The 21143-nt window shown below is 39.2% G+C and overlaps 2 protein-coding genes across 13 annotated transcripts in view; one reads left to right on the plus strand and one right to left on the minus strand.

The window, feature by feature from the left end:
- Positions 1–5466, minus strand: part of LOC121644296 (abl interactor 1-like) — a 26144-nt gene extending 20678 nt beyond the window's left edge. For all 4 annotated transcript variants that reach the window (XM_041992160.1, XM_041992158.1, XM_041992159.1 and 1 more), the window contains exon 1: positions 5244–5466. In XM_041992160.1, coding sequence (XP_041848094.1) covers positions 5244–5360 — 117 coding nt within the window. In that variant the 5' untranslated portion in view covers positions 5361–5466. The remainder of the gene's footprint in view (positions 1–5243) is intronic.
- Positions 5360–19434, plus strand: LOC121644295 (acyl-CoA-binding domain-containing protein 5A-like). Of its 9 annotated transcripts, none has more exons than XM_041992150.1 (14): positions 5360–5432; positions 6768–6895; positions 7245–7368; positions 7971–8043; positions 9629–9773; positions 9964–10002; positions 11303–11515; positions 13126–13341; positions 13463–13554; positions 13647–13836; positions 13963–14156; positions 14344–14394; positions 18226–18341; positions 18429–19434. In XM_041992150.1, exons 2-14 carry the CDS (start codon positions 6790–6792, stop codon positions 18439–18441), a joined length of 1572 nt encoding a protein of 523 aa, XP_041848084.1. In that variant the 5' UTR covers positions 5360–5432; positions 6768–6789; the 3' UTR covers positions 18442–19434. The 9 variants fall into 9 exon arrangements, with proteins under 9 accessions (XP_041848084.1, XP_041848082.1, XP_041848083.1 ...); XM_041992148.1 differs by lacking the exon at positions 5360–5432 and adding an exon at positions 5455–5512; XM_041992149.1 differs by lacking the exon at positions 5360–5432 and adding an exon at positions 6106–6548 and having other exon boundaries at positions 13463–13557; positions 13650–13836.
- Positions 19435–21143: the final 1709 nt, after the last annotated feature.

Genomic DNA, 21143 nt, shown 5'->3' on the forward strand with positions numbered 1-21143 from the left:
CTGCTGCTTATTCATTTACATATTATTTCTTGCTAGTTGTTAAATCCAAACAAAAAACAAGACTCCAACAAAAGCTGGTTGTTCCAGTCAATGTCTAAACTTTGAAGCAGGTACCAATAAAATGGGGAGGTTGTAACAGGGAAACATACAGGCTTCCTCTTAAATTGTCTGGATATATGTTTTGTGGTGTGATTGGATGTGGATTACAGTAGTTTAATCTATTTATTGATGTTGTTAAGACAGCTAATTTAACAGCAATTGACTCCCAGACAAATTTCCTTATGGGGACAATAAAGTGTAGTCCATCATATCGTATCATATCATAACGTAAATCAGCAGAAACAGGAGTCCATGTTTGTCTCGGTGAGAAACTGGCTGATGGAAATAGGGCTGGGCGATATGAACAAAATCTTATATCTCGATATTTTTTATCTGAATCACGATATACGATATATATCTCAATATACTTTTTTTTGTCAAGTAACCAAAGAGACAGTTCTAATTTACAGCCCTCAGTGCTAAATATACTTTTATTAAGGATCAGCAGCACATGTGTATTAAAACAGCTGAATTAAATTAAAGTACCTTTATAATAAATTCTCCTAAAACAAAATAAATTAAAAATAATTTTCAATGACCATAACAAAAAATAAAGCTGTGCTAAATGCAAAAGAAAAAAGATGCTTTTAACTCAAAACAAGCCATCTCGATATAAACAATATTCCTTCCTTTTATATTGCATCTGATAAAGTCTCGATATATTTGAAAATCTCGATATATTGCCCAGCCCTAGATGGAAAGATTTAAGGAGCTTTAAATCCTGAAAAGCCAAACATAAACAATCACCTAAGAAGGAAATATAAAATTAGGCTGAAGAGAAGCAATCATAAGGGGTTTCCCACCAACATCTCCATGGGTTTATTAGGGTAAAAAAAAAAGTGTGTGGTGATCTGCTTGGTTTGCATTTCCAGAAAAATCCAGAAAATATATTCTACTGGCTGATACCACTTATTAGACTGGGGGTTGGACGTACTTCAGCTGTTGTGGTCCTTAAGCTTCTTATAATCGTGTTTCAGTTTCTTGAATTTGTATCTGTGTGTGTCATACATTCACCTCTGCAAGCTTCTCCACTTTTCTTCAAAACACTCCGACTTGAAGTTGCGCTGAATGTTGTTCTCTGCAAATACACACCAAAGACTCTAGACCTCGCTTTCATCACTTCATTTATCAAACACTAAGGCTATGTCCACATGGCACCGAAACTGGTTCAGGTGTGAAAATGATGTGAAAATAGTGGCGAAAACTAAGAGAAAGGCTTCAACATCCCCACGAAACTGCTGTAGTACTAATAGAAGGCTCCAGAGCTAGAACAAGACATAGTGTATGAGCAGATAATGACATATCTGCTTGCTGCCGCTGTTGATGGTACAGTAGTGGAATACTGTCTTGTAAAAGCCGTGCATTTTGTTGTTGAAGCTGTACACAAGCCAGGACTGTCTGGAACAGCCCCACAACAGTTGGTCACGGACGCCATTGTTGTTGTGTTTGGCGCGCGTTCATCACACTGGCGTCATATCCTCTAGTGGTGCTGTTACGCTGTCCTCAAAATACCACAGACGGTAGAGTTCTCAAACCTATCCATCTTGGTACGTGGTTTCAGACATGATCAGTTTCATGGAGGCTAATTCCTGGTTTTATGGGGATGAAAGGTTGGATTGCTAAAATACTTTTGCGGTTTTACTGCAATTCAGTGTCATGGCCCGCCCCTATGTTTTGTAGAAGTAAAATAAAAATGTTTGCAGCGGCTTAAACATCTCACATTAGAGGGGCTGAATGCTGCAAGTATGTTCCACCAATCAGAGATCTGTAGCGCACAGCCCCGCCCCCAAAGAATTCCAGGGAATCTGGAAAGTCCGACCACACTACTAGGTGCTTCTTTCAGTTTTTTGTTTTTTTTTTAATCTCTGATAAATGAAAAAGTTCCTGTGGTGGAAAAGGGGCTATGGACTGTGGAAACTGGATTGGTATTCACTGAACAAGGAGATGATGCTGCAACTTATCCAGCACCAATGAGACATTTAACATGATTGGTTAAAGAAAACCAACAAATGTCTACAATAATCAATACAAGCAAGACCTGTCCAGGGTCTACCCTGCCTGACTAATAGCAGCTCCCCTCCCATAACCCTGTACTGAAGTAGGCAGGTATGGAATAGATGAAGGGATGGATCAATGATCTGAGGTTGATGCTAATTAAACAACCAGGAGAGGTGGCAGACTTTACACCAACAGTTTAGGTTACGGACGAATCTTCCAATTTCATCAATTAAAAAGTAAGTTTGGTGACACTGGGGTGATTTTTCAGGATGGTAATACATCTCGCCTCCCACTTTACAGCATTACATCTGTGACTACAGTATCCTCCAACAGTTATGATTTAGTGCAGAAGGCTCAAACCAGACTTTTACTCATAACACTCAGTTTTACATGTGCAAAATCTCATCATCTCAACACATTATTACTCAAGAGAAGCCAAATATATACGTCTACATATTCTAAGCATGGCTATTCAGCATCAATAAAAAGCCAAGTTCTGCAAATGATGCAACAGGGTTTGATGATCTGTAGTAAAGAGAATTAAATCACCGTCCATTGAGGAAGAAACTCAACCTTTGTGCTTTAAAGAGAAATAATACAACCACAACAAGGTGCACTGATGAAGATGGACAACTCATAAGAGCACATTTTAGTACTACTTTTTCACTTTGAACTGAGCTTCATTTCATAATCCTTCATGTTGCTTGCTTGGCTTGTGAAGGAAGTTTGAGAGCAATGCAACTCTTTCAAGTAGCAAGTAGGCACCGGTCAATCAAATTCCCCGATTAATCGTGTGTCTGATCTCATGACTGATTGCCTATTGTCAAGTGTTAAAGCACTGCATACATGGGAAACCAGCCTGAAGGTGTTATGACCCAAAGTCACCCAGCAGTGACTTTCTACCACCTTTTCTTATGAGCTTGGTTTCAGTCACTGGTTGAAGAAAATGTAACAGAAAAGCTGGTTTGAAAGGTTTTCATGTTTGACTAAGATGAAGTGAATAAACTAGGCTGTGTAGTGTCCTCAGATGGTAACTCAATAAGAGATGCAGTTGTCCTAACCAGAATCAAAACCTTGAAGTGGAAAAAAAAACAACAAATGTGTTGGACATCCACAAGAGGTAGACCAAATCATCACCGGGAATATCTGGGACATTATAGCAGATCTAAGAAGACACTTAAGTTTGCTTTTCTCTCACTCTGTTTGGAAACAGCTGGTGAGTTCCATCATTTTAATCTTTTTCCTGGTCAAATGTGATTCAAAAGGGTTTCCATTGCACCTAATTATGCAAAAGAAGCCTTCTCAAGTGAACATAAGCAACTTTTTGTTCACATGTTGCTATCTTATCTAAAACTTAACTTGCTCTTGAGAAGATTAGGGTTTCAACATGAAGTGCCATGGCACTGGACCTCAGTAAGAAGTAAAGCAGCTTTCACAACCCACAGCTGAACCTGAAGTTACCTGCTACACCACTATTATTGCTTCGTAGTGTTGGCCTATAGTCTTCAGACTGTAATTTACCTTCTAACCCACAGCATCTACGTAGTTCAAGTTCACCACAAGACTCAGCACATTACTCTTCAAATTGTAAATTAACTGAGGTCATCAAAAAGAAAAGTCTACCAGTCTGACCATAAAGATAATTTGATTAATTTAAAAGCTTTGAGCAAACTAATCTAAGAAAAAGAAAAGTTTTAGAGCTTAGCAACACACGTCTTAGTATAAAACTTACAGTCAAGCCGTGTATGCCACATAATATTCTGATGAAACTGGATGTCACAAAATCACTGCGCTTGAACAAACTTTCTGGTTTGAGGCGGTCTGTCAGCAGATGCTGCTGCTCACACCACAACCTGTCAATGGTTTGTAATGACAGCACACACATTTATGATAAACAAGTACAGAGAGAGAGAGAGAGATAGTTTGGTGACATTTATCATGGGTGACTTTAAGAGTTGTTTTTTTTAAATACTGCAAAGAAATCAGGTTATGAGAAATGGAGTGGTGATGTAACAGTAGCAATAAAGACTCCCTTTAGTTAAATAAAATAAATTTTAGAATAAGAATAAAAATCCATAATAAAAAAAAACAAAAATAAAACTGAATTAAAATAAATGATAAATAAAGCGGCGGCACAATATCAACAACAATAAAGTCTTTCTTAAGTGGAGTAAAATTTTAAAATTAAATAAATACTAAATTCAATTAAATAAAGGTAAAAATAAATCATTTAAAAATAAAATAAAAAAAAAAATTAAAATAATACAAAATTAAATTAAAATGAATAATTAAAAAATAAAATAAAGTAAAACTGGAGGTTCTCGTGACCCCAGTTCCTCTTCTACGCTCTTCACAGTCAGTCAGGATAAACTAAATCAAATGGGTACATTTATCATTTATCATCAAACCACAAGTCAATGATCACCAAGCAGCTCCGGGGACATGTTTTATTTCTTATTTCCCACTTAAAATTTGTGAGGGCTGGGTTTACTTTGCGGCTTATACAGCGAATTTAAGATGTGTGAATTAAATAGTTGTTAGTCTAATCTGTTACAGCAAGCTGAGTGCCTATGCGTGATCTATTTATCTTTCTTATCTTTTAAGTATAATGTTTAAAATAAGCATTTAAGCTTGGTTAGCCCTTATATTATCAATAAATGTCTCTGTATGGATTTTATTGACAGTTTCCTCCTCTTTTTATTGTTATGTGGTGTAAACGTCGGATGCTCGTGTATTGTAATTTATACAGAAAGCTGTTATAAAATGTGGGAAATTGCTATAAGAAAAAACTGGGTCGTCAGGTACCCATCAGAGAATGCAGTCAGTCACAAACCACTTAGTCATAACAACGACACACCCTCTGAAAGCCCCCAGCAGCTTTCATCTCCCCGAGGAAAACCTTTAACTGACGCCGAAACCACAAAAAACGACGGGCAGCCATGCCCGACACGACACCGAGCCGCGGCTGAATCCGCTCACCGGGAGAGAAAAACGGCCACTCGGCTAGTTTTGCGGTTTGAGTGTCGCTTTCCTCGCGGCCAGCATTTCCTGTCCCTGTGGTTTCACTCTCTTTTCCAACACCGCAGACACGACAGAGATAAAAGAGAAATTCACCGCGTATAGCGGCCTTAAAACGCGCCTCTTACCTGGACATAATTGTTTTCACAGTATTCCGCTACCCGGGACAGGTTTTGGTAGCTTTCCACGAGCGCCCTTTTACCGGCTGGGATTTCCTCCTCTAATAGCATTTGTAGCTCTGCCATCTTACATCCCTTTGCATTTCTCTCCGGTCCGTCTTTTTCAGCGAGGCGAGGCGGTGATGCTGTGGTGTGCTGGTGAGAAAGGGGCTCCCCCGCCTGGCATTGTGGGTCCGCTGGCCTCCCATTCACAACAGCCCGTGACTAATCGGAGTTACGTAGGAGACGTCGAGCGCTGATTGGTTCACAGGAAGAGCGAAAGGAGAAATGGGCCAATTATATTTTATTGCGATAGTTTAGTATTAATTGGAAGATAATGTAGTTATATTGCAATAAATTATTACAGATTAGAACATTTTGAACTCTATAAAAAACAGACAATAATTTCAGAACAAATACTACATGGAAACTAATGTTAACGATATGTAAGTATGCATGTAATATCTACTTAATTTTTGGAGAGACACTTTTGTACTAATTATATCACATTTACTTACACATTTTACTTATTTTCTCATTTTAGTCCTTTTTTAACACCAGCATTCAAGAGCACGTTTCAAAAGAAAAGGTTAAGGTTATGCAAATGTACAAAACAACGTTAGAATGTCAAGAACTTTACTGTTATATTAATCTTAAAACGTAATGCAAATACAAATGTTCTATAGTTAAATTTTGTCCCAGTCACTCATCAAAATTATAGATTTGGTTATGAACCTTTATGTAATAGAATAATAATGCAGTCATGCATAGATAATAATAATAATAATAATAATAATAATAATAATAATAATAATAAAAAAATCTGCATGGAATTTGTTTATAAAAATCAATATGTAATCAGTAGCTATATAAAAAACATCTGATATTTTATTGGCTAAAATCACAAATAGTTAGCTAAAACTAAAACTTAGTGTGTGCTCAACCAAATCTGTTTTAACACAAAGCAAAACAATGTTGCTACATGGACAACAACCTTCTTCCATTGGCCTACATTACCCATAAACCTCTGCGCTTTAATGTCCCACTGAGAGGGGTTTATGGGGCTTGAAGGACTGGGTATTTTAGCCTCGAACCACCCATCACCTAGGCTTATCCCTACCGAAACTACATTTCCCAGGTATGTTAGGGGACCCAAACGTTTGCTGTTTGGCTCATCCTCGGCCGGAGTGGGGATTGGCTTGCTGCTGCATATTGCAGACAGACACCGGGCTTAGGAAATAATTAGGCCTATTGCACCGGCGCAAGAACGTAGCGGTGAGTCGCTTGTAAATCAGCCTCTGAGCAGAATACATTTCTATATTATTCTGCTATTCCTAACTCGTAATAAGGGTTGCTTATTAGGCCATCTCCTAGATAAAAGAGTAAACAGTCCCCCTTTTTGAACAGGTTACAAGACAGGTGGCAGCAAGGTAGCCAAATGCTGTCCCCTATCTAGAACTCTCCAAACTACCTTGACATCTATTCATATTTTAGTTGGAAATGTGAGGAGCCCGTCATGTCATCCTTGTCTGGACTCGGCATGGCGCAGGAGGAGCACGAACACAGCCTGGAGGAGAAATTTGCTGCCGCAGTTAAAGTGATCCGGAGTTTGCCTGAAGAAGGTGATGACTTATGCCGATCTGTTCTGGAAACCAAAAGCAATTAAATCTGATTGTCTAATTGTATGCTGTAGGCTGTGAAATGTGTGCTTATTGAAGTGTAAACACTCCAGGTGATTGACCTACATGAAGAGCTGTCACTAGTGGCTGAGCCTTCTGTTCATAAAGCTGCTATAAGGATAAGAGCTGATTAACTGATGCACTTGTTTCTCTCGTGGCACCTATGTACCGTATGTTACCCACATTTAGATCATTTCTAAAGCTGGAAAATTACACCCATCTTTTTTACATTTTCAGACAATCTGAGCCTGTCTCTTATAACTTCAGATGCTGCCTCTCCTTAATGTCTCAGGTCCTTTTCAGCCTTCTGACGACCTGATGCTGATGTTCTACAGCTATTACAAGCAGGCTACTGTGGGGCCCTGTAATGTCCCCAGACCAATGGGCTTCTGGGACAATCGAGGCAAAATTGAATGGTATGCATTTATTTATTTATTGACAATCTATATGTTGCTTTATACCCACTTGAACACATTGTGGTTGTTTTACTAAGGCCACTTTATTAGGTTCACCTTGTTAGTACCTGGGTGGATCCCCCTTTTCCCTCATACTTGCCTGAATTTTTGGTGGCAGAGATTCAACAAGATGTTGGAAACCTTCCTCAGAGGTTTTCTCCATGTTGACATGACAGCATCACACAGTTGCTGCAGGTTTGTTGGCTGCATCCATGATGAGAATCTCCCGTTTCACCACATCCCAAAGCTGCTCTATTGGACTGAGATTTGGTGACGGTGGAGGCCATTAGAGTCCAGTAAACCCATCATCATGTTCAAGAAAGCAGCTGGAGATGATTTGAGCTTTGTGACATGGTGCATTATCCTGCTGGAAGTAGCATCAGAAGATACTACACTGTGGTCATAAAGGGATGAACATGGTCAGCAACATAGACAGCTTGTGGAGAGACTTGCAGTGTGACAGAGTGATTTATGATCAGATTTCTTCAGATCATTTTAACTGCACAGCTTCAGCTTACTATTCACCCTCCTTTCAGTGCTGAACATAGACTCTTTGTTGCCAGGGATGCTTGGAGCTCACTAGGAAACATGACAAAGGAGGAAGCCATGACGAATTACATTGAGGATATCCAGCTGGTAAGTCCTTTCACAGGAAGCTGAAGCTCAAGAGATGCAGCATGCAGAAAAATTATGTTTAAATTTTACTCTTTACATGAAAGTTCTGGCAAGTGATCTTAACTGAACACTTGCAACACAGTCTTTAGCTGTAGTTTTTATTTGATGATAATTAGAAAACAAACTTAGAAAGAGGTTATCTAGTAACTTCACCTTCATATACAAACATATTTATTTGAAATTAGCTAATTCAAAGTATACACTCATTATCCTTTAACTACAACTCTGCTGTGTAAATTTTCTTTTTTATGAAGACATAAAATATTATCTGGTCCTTTCCAGGTCTTATAAGTTACAACACATGTTATTTGTTGAGTCAAAATGTTGAAGCAATGTGTTAGAAATGTAGAATAAACTTACAGCTTTTATAGGAGCTAAGAGGCTAAGTAACAGCCAGATATTCTGCTGATCAAATTACGTCAATAATTGATCATCATTAGTGTTATCATCTTTATAAAACTTTAGTTTTGGCAGTTTTCTGGCATGATGCATACACAATGCCAAGGAGGAAAAACAAGGTCAGGCTGCACAATGCTCTGATTAACTGCAGAAATCTCAAGAGAAACATCTCAGACTCTCCAGGCCTCAGTTAGCATGTTAAAGGTTAAAGTTCACGATAGTACAATTAGAAAAAGACTGAAAAAGTATGGTTTATTTAGGATTATTGCAGAACAACTTTTCTCTCTAAGAACAACATGGCAGCACAGCTTAGGTTAGAAAAGATAGAAAAGAAAAATAAACCACAAGACTTTTGGAACGATGTCATTTGGACATCATGTTTGGTGAAAACCAAACTCAACATATCAGCACAATCATCTCATTCCAACTTCTGGGGGGGGTCATTCTTTAGTAGTTCCATTAACAGGGTCTTAAATGAACAGGTTGGAAACCACTGCTCTAACAAACAATACTGTCATCATTCATCACCAGCTTGAGTCAGCACACACTGATGTGGTGCTGAGCTACCTCTGGTTTGTGTGTGTTACCAAAGGGGGACAAGTGTGGCCTAACAAAGGCAGCTTTTAATGCCGATAAGGTGGAACTGCTCTGTGAAAAAGAATTATTTAATCAACCATGAACTCCTCTGTATACCAAAGTTTTAGAGTCACGTGAGGCCACTTGTCTGACAGCTGAAGCTTGGCTGAAACTGGTTCATGCAACAGGACAAAGATTCCAAACACAGCAGCAAATCTACAACAGAATAAAGAGAAGAAAATAATCAAGGTGTTCCAGCCAAAAATTCAACCCAAATTCCTCCATGATGATGCGACAGACTGAAAACATCACGAATAAAATTATTACTACAACTTATTGCTGTTTGAGGTGGTCCTGAAAACTGTTTTTTCACAGTGCTTCTGAACTTTGGTTTATTTGTTTATAAATAATGGCATATTGTAGTGTGTGAGGCATCCAAGGTTGTATATAACTCATTTTAAGACCTGGAAAGGACTTGAATTCTCCTTTATGTTCCTTTTATGTCTTGATGCATAAACCCTTCAAAAGAGGTTGTACTTTAATTCTCACACAACTCCATGCTTGTTGTCAGATTTTGGAGACCATCCCGATCTCAGATGACGTGTCTGAACTGGTGCAGAAGCTTGGCAACTTCTATACAGAGGTTGACGGTGAAGAAGAGGAGGGAAATGAAGTGGATAAGAGACCCTTCACCAGACCTTTTGTAGGACAAGAAGGTGATCTTGCTGGTTTGAAATACAGGGTTAGTCAATATAAAGAGTCGAAGGCAAAGCAAAGGAAACAAAAAATGCACATCATAAAAGGTTCTGCTACTTAGCTTATGATTGATACACTAACTATTCTTAAACATTAGGACTGAACCCCCCCCCAGTTTTGAGCCTACCTTACATGTCTCTTTCTCACTAGAAGAGCTGGTTAGATCGATTAAGAAGCCAACAATGGAAGGCAAGTCTTCGCTGTTTGTAGCTCTGTAGACTTGATAGATTAGTTGTGCTGGTTGTGAGTTTTTTATGTGCCGTATGAGTCAGTTTCATTACTATTTCACTTGACTGATAAAAGATCTACGAGTTTACATCATGACTGGTACAAAATTTGATCAGATTTCCTTGTGGAGTCTGTTGTGCTGTACTGGCTGTGGTGTTTCGGTTTGCTTGCATCGTTTTGTGCGCTGTGTGGAGTAGGTTAGCACACAAAAGCTGATAATAGTAAAGTGCTATGTCAAGTGTCTGCATGTCTTTTGCTTGCAGTGATTTGCAAATCTCATTAACTCATATTTTGTTCCCCTTATAACACAAACAACATATTAGATATTATAATTGAGAGGTTTTACCAGTTCATGGAAAATATAAGCTCATTTTGAATTCAATGGCAGCAAGATGTCTGTATAAAAGTTGGACCAGGGACAACAAAAGGCTGGAAAAGTAATTGGTGAAAAATAAGAAACAGCTGGAGGAACATTTGACAACTAATGAGGTTAATTGTCAATTAATCAATAACAAATACTGAGTAAAAATTGAGAAGACTTTGAAGATTCCACCATCTACAGCGTATATCATCATCAAATAAAAGTAACTGACATAAATAAAAAAAACTAATGGAGCATTTTCACAATTAGGTTAATTAGATGTTTGTTTTTAATGCAGTAACACCTGATGGCATCCAGTTTTGACTATTTGCCTTCTCCCCCTTGCGCACAGAGATTCCTGATTTTCTGAATCTATTGATGACACTAGGCTACACACTGTAGATAGTGGGATTATCAAAGTCTTGACAATTTTACGTTAAGGGACATTTTTCTGATTTTTTTAAGCCATTTTGTTGTAGATTGGTGAACCTCTGCCCATCTTTACATCTGAGAGGCTCTGCCTCTCTGAAATGCTCTTTTAATCCCGTCATGTTACTAAACTGTTGCTTATTAACCTAATTAGTAGTCTCCTTACCAAAGTATTACTACTCAAGTTGTTTTTTATTTGTGTTAATTGCTTTTCCAGCCGTTTGTTTTTCCTCTTTCAACTTTTTTATATGTGTTGCTGCCATCAAATTATATCAAATGGTAAAATGTCTCAGTTTTATATTTAATCTGTTTATATGTTTATGTTCTAAAGGGAATTAAATATGAGTTTATGAGATGTGCAAGTAATTTTATTTTGTTTTTCATTTTGCACAGAGTCCACTTTGTGGGATGGGGTTGTATTAAACGTGTGCAAATTATGACAGTTAATGAGTGTTTCCCCTTACTGCTCAGGCTATGGGGGTCTGTGGGATGATATACAGAACGTCCAAGAGCAAGACAAACACAGCAGCGTGCTGGAGCAAAGTTTCAGCAGCGAGGAGGCCGAGGGAAGCAGAGAAAGTAGTCAAATCGAGAGAAAAGAGGAGAGTAGTGATTGGAGGAGAAGTGAGGAGGATGGAGATGAAGACGTGAAAAGATACGATGGAGACAAGGAGGAGGACAGAGGTACAGTGTAGTTGTAGCAGTTAGCTGTGTTGTGCTGCGATGCTAGCTGTGTTTAACTCAGTTAAAGTGTTGACAAAGCAGTGTTATTTTTCACAGTGTGTTTAGGTTGGTGACGTTACTACAGTAAAAACATTTTCTTTGTAAGTTTGTTAGTTTCTGTGCACTGTTTTTATTTTTTTTGTTACTTCTTAATATTAGCCTTTTTCAGAAAAGTCCTAAAAAATAAAAATTCATTTTAAATAAGACAAATTATTTATTTTTCTGTTTACAAGTAGGAAATCCTTTTTGAAGTTTGTGACATGCTCTGGTCAAAATAACATACAGTTCATCACGTCCCTTCTGCACCACAAATATACAGCTCTGTTCATAGCAGCTGGTTTCAGGGTTTGGAAAGAACAATTGACCTTTAGTCCAAACTTTTCTGTTGAAGGAGGATATGAGCTCTCCTACAACCTCACGCTACCATGCAAGCTTTAATTTGGATACAAAATTTATTCCTTATAGGACATTATTACCGTGAAACAGTCAGCAAGACTAAATAAAACTTTTTTGTGCTGCTAGCAAAACATGGACAAATTTATGAAAGTACCAATGGGCAAATGATGATAAATTAACAACAAAGATTTCAATTAATATATAAAAAAAAAAGAAGAAAATACGATGAATGGTGAGTAATGAAGAGAGACCACAGTGTTGTATGTTTCAAAATATCAGCATCTGACGGTATGATGATGGTATTGATCATGGGTTTACTATAGTTAATGAAGTAGCAGCCAATAAACTAAAAACTATTTAGTGGCACATTTCCTTATACCCTTCTTTGTAAGCATCAGGGTGGATGTGGTAGTGGGACTGAGGACGGGGGAGGCCTTGACATTGTTGTTGTTGATGAAAAGGGGACCCCGCAGAAGAAGTTTGGGAACCACTGCCGTGACAAAACATTAAATCCTAATCTCTTGAAAACTTGCACACTAACACCTAATAAAATGGCTGTTGAGTGTTTTTCGTGGGGACTGTTCCAGAAACCTGTTTCATGTGTGAAATAAACTCAAATCCTGGTCAAAATTACTCCAAAGTTCCTTACAGTAGCACTGGGAGCCGAGGTAATACACTACCAAGAGTAACTATGCCACTGAAAACAGAATCTCTGAGGTTCTTAGAACCAGAAAAAACCTGAATTTAAAAGCAGAAAGGATGACCAGGCTTTGATGTCTTTAACACCAAACTGAAGCTGAAATGAAGGTGTTTTTTATTGGCTAATTTAAATAACTATTTCTTATATAGATTTTATAACCACAGATTATTTGTTTTACTGTGGCAGAGTGAAAAATCAGACACCAGAAACCAGAATTTACAACTTCCAGATGGGGAAAAAGTTAAAGAATGTCATTAAGAAGTCAGATTTCTGAGCCAGGATATAAAACATTGGACAGTGTCATTGTGAGATAAATTTCTTTTTTATTTTATAGCAAAACAAAAAGAACAAACAAAAGTTCCTGAATTCCTTCATTTCAAAGTCATATTTCCTCTTTATTTGGCATCTTCCACCGACACATGTAAATGTTGCAAATTCCACATTAGAAGAAATATTCTCATCTGTATCACCCCAGACTCAAGCCCTGACCCGAGGTTTTTAATGGTGGATGACAGGAGATGGAGGTCTGACACCAAGGGCTCCAACAGCAGCGTGGAGCCCAGCATGTCTTCCTTCACCAACGGGACACACAGCTCCCTCAACAGCGAGGTGGAGGAGGAGGAACTGGCCTGCTCTTTAGAGTCCAGTGTACAGTATAACCCATACATGCTCTTCAACGGACACTTCAGTGGTAAGATTTGATGGTACAATTGATTGTGTGTTAAAAAGAAAGAGGAATATGGATGCAGGATCCAGAATGTAGACCCAGTTTTCTACATTGATCACATGTTTGTGTGTTTTGCTTGACATAGATCACAGTGATGCTGCACCTGATAGCATCCATCGATCCGCAGACTCTGATAATGAGGAATTCTGCGACTCCATGGAGCATCTAGCGATGGAGGTGGTGCAATGTCCCATTTCCAAAGTCTAAAAGAAATGATTCTTTATTTTAAGCTTGTTTCTCTAAATTCAAACTCTCTTTTCCCTGCGAAGCGGCTCTCTACATCAAAAAGCCTCCTGTCTCCAGGATCGGGAGCCGCCTCAGTGAGGCCCAATGATCTTTGGTTTGAGAGCAGCACTACGCTCAAAGAGGCAGAGGATGAAGGACTCACAGGAGATTTCTGTCATCAAGATGTGGTCAGTCCAAACAAACTAAACAGCTCCTTATCAAGAAGAGGACGAGGTGAGCTTCTTATTTATATTTTCAGTCTCCAACATACAGTTCTAGTTCTCTCTTCTTTAGGAACTGAATTCTTTGTTTTCCTTGAAGGTTGCATGTTTAAATATAAATCTGTGGCTTTCGTTCCAGGTTCCCCGTCACCACAGTCCACCTGCAGCTCTCCCCGGTGTGTGGATGCTGCCGGTGGTGGTTTCACACAGAGCAGACATCCTGTCAAGGGAAACGTCAGCGAGCAAATAGCAGCGGCTCTGCTGAGGCTGCAGGGCGACATGGCCGATGTGCTGCACCGGCTGCACACGCTGGAGGAGCTGAGCAAGTCACAGGTGAAAGACCAGGGTCATTACAGACATTATTTAGGCTAGTATGATCAAAAAACATTGTGATTTTCCTGAATCTGATATTAGATTTATTTACTTTTTCCTGTGTTTCCAAAAATGCACCACTATTAGTTAAAGTCTATATTATGAAAATTTTTAATCGATAATTTTCTGTATTTTCTTGTCTTTCTAGTCACGATCATCTTCACCAAGGCAGGAAGGCTTGTTACCAGTGGCACGAAAGGTCCTGATCAGACAAATTATCACCACTTATTAGATTTTACCTGTTTACCTCTCACCCTTTTCTTTATTATTTTACATGATTTTATTATTGCCATTTTGTTGTTGTTAGGAGTAGTAGTAATATTACTGTACTGTACAAAACTAATTTTGTTCTGTCTTTTAACAAAAACAGGAAATAATCACAGAGATTTGTAAAATGAAAAACACAAAAGGCAAAAACAGATACAATGAAGTTATGGGGGAAAGTAGTGGAAGTTAGACTTAGGACAAAAGTGAGCATTTCTGAGTAGCAGTATGGTTTCATGCCAAGAAAGAGTACTACAGATACAACATTTGCTTTGAGGTTGTTGATAAAGAAGTATAGAGAAGTCAGAGGGAGCTGCATTGTGTCTTTGTGGATTTAGAGCAAACATGTGACAGGGTGCCGAGAGAAGAACTGTATGATAAAGTCTGTAGTAGCAGAGAAGTATGTTAGAGTGGTACAGGACATGTATGAGAGCTGTAAGACAGTGATGAAGTGCGCTGTAGGTATGGCGAAGGAGTTCCGGGTGGAGGTGGGACTGCATCAAAGGTCAGCTCTGAGCCCCTTTCTGTTCGCTATGGTGATGGACAGACTGGCAGACGAGGTTAGACAGGAATCTCCATGGACTATGATGTTTGTAGATGAGATTGTGATCTGTTGTGAGAGCAGGGAGCAGGTGGAGGAAAAGCTGGAGAGGTGGAGGTTTGCCCTGGAAAGGAGAGAAATGAAGGTTAGCCGAAGCAAGACAGAATACATGTGTGCGAATGAGAGGGAACCAAGTGGAACAGTGAAGTTACAGAGAGTAGAGATAAAATAAAGGTGGAGGATTTGAAGTAGGATCAACAGTTCAGAGCAATGGAGAGTGTGGAAAAGAGGAGAAGAAGTGAGTACAAGCAGGTTGGAACGGGTGGAGGAAAGTGTCATCTTTGATGTGCGATAAAAGAGTATCAGCTAAAATGAAAGGAAAGGTGTACAAGACTGTATGTTGTGTGGTTTAGAAACAGTGGCACTAAAGAGAAGACAGGAGGCAGAGCTGGAGGTTGCAAAGTAAAATGCAAATAAAATGTTGAGGTTCTCTTTAGGAGTGATGAGGATGGATAGGATCAGGAATGAGTGTATCAGAGGGACAGCACATATAACAGATGGAGATAAAGCCAGAGAGACCAGACTGAGATGGTTTGGACATGTACTGAGGAGGGATAGTGAATGTATCAGTAGAAGGACTCCGAGGTTGGAACTGCCAGGCAGGAGGCCTGGAGTAAGACCAAAGATGAGATTTATGGATGTTGTGAGGGAGAACATGAAGGTAGAAGAGGATGCATTGGGGTTAAATGGAAGCAGATGATTTGCTGCTGTGACCCCTAAAGGCCAAATCTGAAAGGAAAAATAAAGAAGGAGAAAATGCATAAACAGAGTTTGTATAATTCTAATAATAATAATAATAATAATAATATTAAAGCCGCAAGCGGCATCCATCGGGTCCGAGCGTCCTGGACCCCGGCACCAGTCTCATACAACTTTTCCTATCATGTTAGGGAACCTGCTAACATAGTAAGTAACATGGTAAAACATCCAGCTGAGAAAGTGAAAAGTTGATCTACCTAGTTAGCATTTTTTCCTTTTATGCTAATATGCTAGCTAACATGCTATGTTGCTATGGCAACAGGTATTGTAATGCGTTAAAGATACAACAAGTATGAATCCTGTCAACTTTGGTGCAGTTCCAATGTATTCCTATGGAGATATGAGCAAACCGTGTTTCATGGCGAGAAGGCTTTTTTCCATGGTTGCCATGGCAACAGGCTTTCTCCTATTAGAGAGATTTGAATAGCGTTTGTTCCCCAACTTGTCAGGAAGCTTCCCACCAAGTTTGGAGTCAGTCGCACGAATCCCCTCAGACTAGTTTGTTCAAATACGATGCGTATAAGGTGGAACAAATGACAGTGAAAGCCAAGATGGCTGGCACCCCGTTTCCATGGCAACAGGTGTTTGATTGACTTCTTTGCTGGACTTGGGGTGTTACACGTATGAATACTGTGAACTTTGGTGCAGTTCCCATGTATTCCTATGGAGATATGAGCAAACCGTGTTTCATGGCGAGAAGGCATTTTTCCATTGGTTGCCACGGTTACACGCTTTTTCCTATTAGAAAGATTTGAGGAGCGTTTGGTCCCCAACTTGTCAGGAAGCTTCCCACCAAGTTTGGAGTCAGTCGCACGTCAGACTAGTTCGTTCAAATACGAATCGTGTAAAGTGCAAAAAATGGAAAAAAAGTTGCCGTAAACGCCAAGATGGCGGGCGCCCTGTTGCCATGGCAACAGATGTTCAATTGACTTTTTTGCCCGACTCAGGGTGTTACACGTGTGTGCCGAGTTTCATCTTCCTACGTCGAAGTATTTTTGGGGTGTCTAGGTGGCGCTGTTGAGCCACTTTTGTATTGAAGTGTATGCGGACCTTAGAATATCGAAATTTTCACCAGGCTTGACGTGTGTGCCAAGTTTCACAACTTTTCATGGGTGTTTAGAGGGTCAAATTTGGCATCGAAATGCTTAGGAGTATAATAATAAACATTTGGAAAACAATAGGGTCCTTCCATACTTTGTATGGCTGGGACCCTAATAATGTTTGGTTTGACCAGCTTTATTCTTCAACACAGTCTGAATCCTCTCTGAGAAGCTTTCTTGTCATTTTTTTAAGTTCTCTGTGATGGACTTTACGAAGATCTTTGGATGTTTTTGCCTCTTCTTCTGCTCCCTCTCAAGATGTTCCCATATTGCTTTGATAATGCTGAGGTCTGGACTCTGGGGAGGATTCCTCATTCCATCTTACCTGTTGCTACTGATTTTTAGTGCAGTTCTTGTCACATGGCATACCTCAGCCTTTTCTTCCTGTTTCCCTTCCTTAAGAATGGTTTCTTGACAGCCATGGAGACCGTTTCTGATGAGGCTGCAGTGAACAGTCGAAGGATCAGATGAAGGTCCAGAGACGTCTCTCAGGTCTTGTGTTGGAGTTTTACTGGAGGTTTTCATATTTCTTAAGGATGTCACTTTCAGTTACTGTTCATCTGCTGCTGATAATTCTTCAGGTCTGACTTTTCTTCTGTTTTCCTTCACGTTTTACCAGTTTAAGGTTTTTTTTAAGGATGCTGCTCACCATGTTGTGATATGCTAAGTTTGTACAAAAAGCTCTTTAGGAATCACCTTGTTGGTGCAAAAATATAATTTTGTATCTGTCAGTGTGTTTTTTCTTAGCACTGCCTTAGATGTAACCAAAGACAATAGAGCACATGATGTCTTTGTGACGGGCTACTAGTAACAAAACGTATAAAGATCCGATCTGAAACCAGCAATGCTGGTTCATCTCTTGCATTCAGTGCCTTTTTGTATGCTTGAATAATTTATAGTGGCTTAACAAACAACATTCATTCATTTTCTATACCATTAATTCTAATTCAGGGCTATGGGGCAGCTGGAGTCCATCTCAGCAGTTAGCAGGCGAGGGGTAGGGTGAGGCCCCCTGGACTGGTCGCAGCAAGCAGAACACATTCTTCTAACAATGGTCAGGTACAAAGACAGGACTGAAAATAAGTAAAAGAAAAATAGCAAGTGTCCAAAGAAAAACTTAGAAAGACAGTCAGAAAGTCTAGTGAACTTTTGGTCAACACCACTTAATATGATGACAAAGTCTGGCTGTCTGGAAGGAAAATACAAAGAAGTGAGAGGTGGATCAAGACTTTTGTACAGTATGGTGCTAGTAAAATGTTCTTTCTCTGAAGTCCCTTCCTCCCGGTTCTCTGTCTGTCTGCTGTAGTTCCTCAGACCATCATGGTGGCCTTTTGACTCCTCTCCACTCACACTGGCGTTGACTGCACTCTGGCCTCTTATCACCCATTTACTTTTTCAGCTTTATTTACAACGAAAGAGAAGGTGAGTAGAATTTGGTAATGAAGAATTCCGGTTTTGTCATCCCAGGTTATTCCTTTCATTTCAAACCCTTTTTTCTCCTTCTGACAGGAAAACCATGTGAAGTTTCTGACTGTCGACATCAGTCAATGATGCACTTTTATTACTTTGTGATTTTCTCCAGCTGCCACCGCAGATTGAGGCGACAGTACAAATGAAGAGGTCACATTAAGTTAATGAATGATCAGAAAGGTGTGGAAAAGGAGTCCTGGCAATATAGTGTAGCATTTTAAACGTACAGGAGACGTCAGAAGTTTAAGAAAGGAAGGATTATAAAGTCTGACACCATTTCTTTCTTACAGTGAGCTTAGTATAAAAAAATTATCTTAAATATGACTCAGGTCACTAGAAACATATACAGGAACTATAACTCACATAACATGTAACTACAATATACTTAAGATTTACTGACAAACAGTCATTTCCAAGTTATTTATATCACATTTAATTGTTTTTGTGAAACTTAGTTTTTATTTTTATGGACGTTGGTGTTTTATATGTGTTGTTTGACATATTTAAATGGTTCAAGAGCATTTCTTTTAAGACCTAATAGACATTTAAGGTGAATTATATAGGTATTTATGTGTGAAAGTGTGCATTTATTTAATGGGTTTAGTACATTTATGATAAAGTACTTTAGACATGAACAGATTCCTGAACCAGCCCAAAAGGTACAGGCCCAGTGGGTGAATGAACCAGGAAGCAGGAAAAAAAAGATGAACAAAAGTTTGATTTAAAAGGGACAGAAATTAAAATATTTTAAATCAAATACAGGCAGATGAACACATTTCAGCGAAGCAAAACAACCAAAGGCAGATGTTACAAAAGAATTCTGCGAGATTTGCTGTTTGAGACTTAGAAATAAAAGGTTGTGGGGTTTTGTACATACTTAGGCACCCCTTTTTTTTTTTAAGAAAACAGTATTTAAAAAGCAAGGCAGAGTACAGACAATCCACAGTGGGTCTTGTTAATAAAATTGTGCACTTTAAACAAAGTGACTGTGAGTCCAGCTGATAAATATAAATATATGAAGCCAATAAAAAAATGCAATAAAACATTCTTGGACCAAACTTGTTTTTATGTCTTTATTCATGTTTTATCAACTGTTTATTTATATGTGTATATTAAAAGTCTTGTCAAAAACCTCTCTAAAAAAGCTAAACTTCTGTTAGATTTTATGGATGAGACAGGACATGTTGATCCTTGGCGTTTTCTATTCCCACAGAGCAAATCCTTTTCTTTCTTCTCCCCTGTACATCACTCATATAGTCGAATAGATTACTTTTTCATTGACCGTAGGCTTCTCCCTTTCGTCAACAAAACTCAGTACCTATCCATAGTTGAATCAGACCATGCCCCTGTATTACTAGATCTTACATTCCCTCTTTATAAATTAGAACGTCCCTCCTGGAAATTAGATAGAAACCTTTTATCTGATGACAACTTCTGTAAAATTATATCCCAAAAAATTGATGACTTTATAGAATCTTACAAAAAAGATGGCATCTCCCCCTCTCTTCTTTGGGAAACACTAAAGGTTGTAATCAGGGGTGAGATTATATCATATTCAGCTAAAATGAATAAAATTAAAAGAACTAAACAAGAAGAGCTCATAAAATCAATATCTGTAGCGGATGATCAGTACTCAGCCTCTCCCTACCCTGAGCTCTACAAGAAGAAGCTGGACCTCCAAACACAATATAATTTGATATTGACTGAAAAAACCGAACGCCTGCTTTTAAAAACTCAGGGATACTTCTATGAGCATGGCGACAAAGCTGGACGCTTATTAGCACACCAACTTAAGTGTCGCTCAGCTTCACAACAAATCCACCAAATATGGAAAGATGATGGTGAATTAACTTCTGACCCCATAGAAATTAATGACACATTTACTTAGTTTTATTCAGATCTGTATATGTCCCAGATGACCGGAGACTGCTCTGACATGGAACATTTCTTTAAAGGTCCCATATTATACACTTTATTCCCAATCTGAGACCATTCATTAATATCTAAATGAAATATTTCCGCCATGGTATGGACAAATCGACCCTCAGTTTGAGTGCAGCGGCTTCTCTTCACCTCCCTCTTTTTAGCAGCTTCAGAAATGTGCCGTTTATGGTGGGCGGAACCCTGGTGGAGCAGCTCAGCTGTTGGCTCCGCCCATCGCATCGCCCGTCATGAGGTGATTGACAGGTTAGGCCTTAGCGGTTACTAGACGCTGATTACAGCGTAGTGAAGGATAAACAAACGCCGGAACACCGGAACCCATTCCTGAAGAAGTTCGAGCAAGAAGACTAACAGTACTGCTCTTACCTCTCCAGCTGTGTCACGGACAGTTGGTATTGAACCTGGCTTCAGCTTCAAACGGTTGGCGAAGCCTGCTTTCCATGCACCCATGTTGTGGAAACAGTCCTCTTTGAAATGCTGGCCACAGACATGCAAAACCTTTGGAAGTTTTCCGGGTACATTTCCTCCAAAAATAAAATTAATCCACTCAGTCCTCGTGGGTTCAGTGGATGGAAGTAAAAAAACGTTTTCGTGTTCATTTATGCAGCCACAAACAGAACAGTGCTTCTGTCGCTTAGCCATGTCCGCTAACGAGGGTTGCCGAAGAGGGAAAAACACTGGGCGCTAGGTGATTTTTAGAGGGCGGGCTTTGAGAGCCGGTAGACGGGTCCATCGCTCTGTGGGGAGTGGTTATTGTCCCTTATGACGTCATAACGTACACGCTTTCAAACAAGCTCATTTCAGCGCTTACTT

Source organism: Melanotaenia boesemani, chromosome 8, assembly GCF_017639745.1.
Source record: "Melanotaenia boesemani isolate fMelBoe1 chromosome 8, fMelBoe1.pri, whole genome shotgun sequence".
In the NCBI taxonomy this organism is placed as follows: domain Eukaryota; kingdom Metazoa; phylum Chordata; class Actinopteri; order Atheriniformes; family Melanotaeniidae; genus Melanotaenia; species Melanotaenia boesemani.

Coding starts and splice junctions, on each gene's coding strand:
- LOC121644295 (XM_041992150.1), top strand. CDS start 6,790: ATGTCATCCTTGTCTGGACTCGGCATGGCGCAGGAGGAGCACGAACAC. Junction 8,044..9,628: donor ACATTGAGGATATCCAGCTG/GTAAGTCCTTTC, acceptor GCTTGTTGTCAG/ATTTTGGAGACCATCCCGAT. Junction 13,837..13,962: donor CTTATCAAGAAGAGGACGAG/GTGAGCTTCTTA, acceptor CTTTCGTTCCAG/GTTCCCCGTCACCACAGTCC.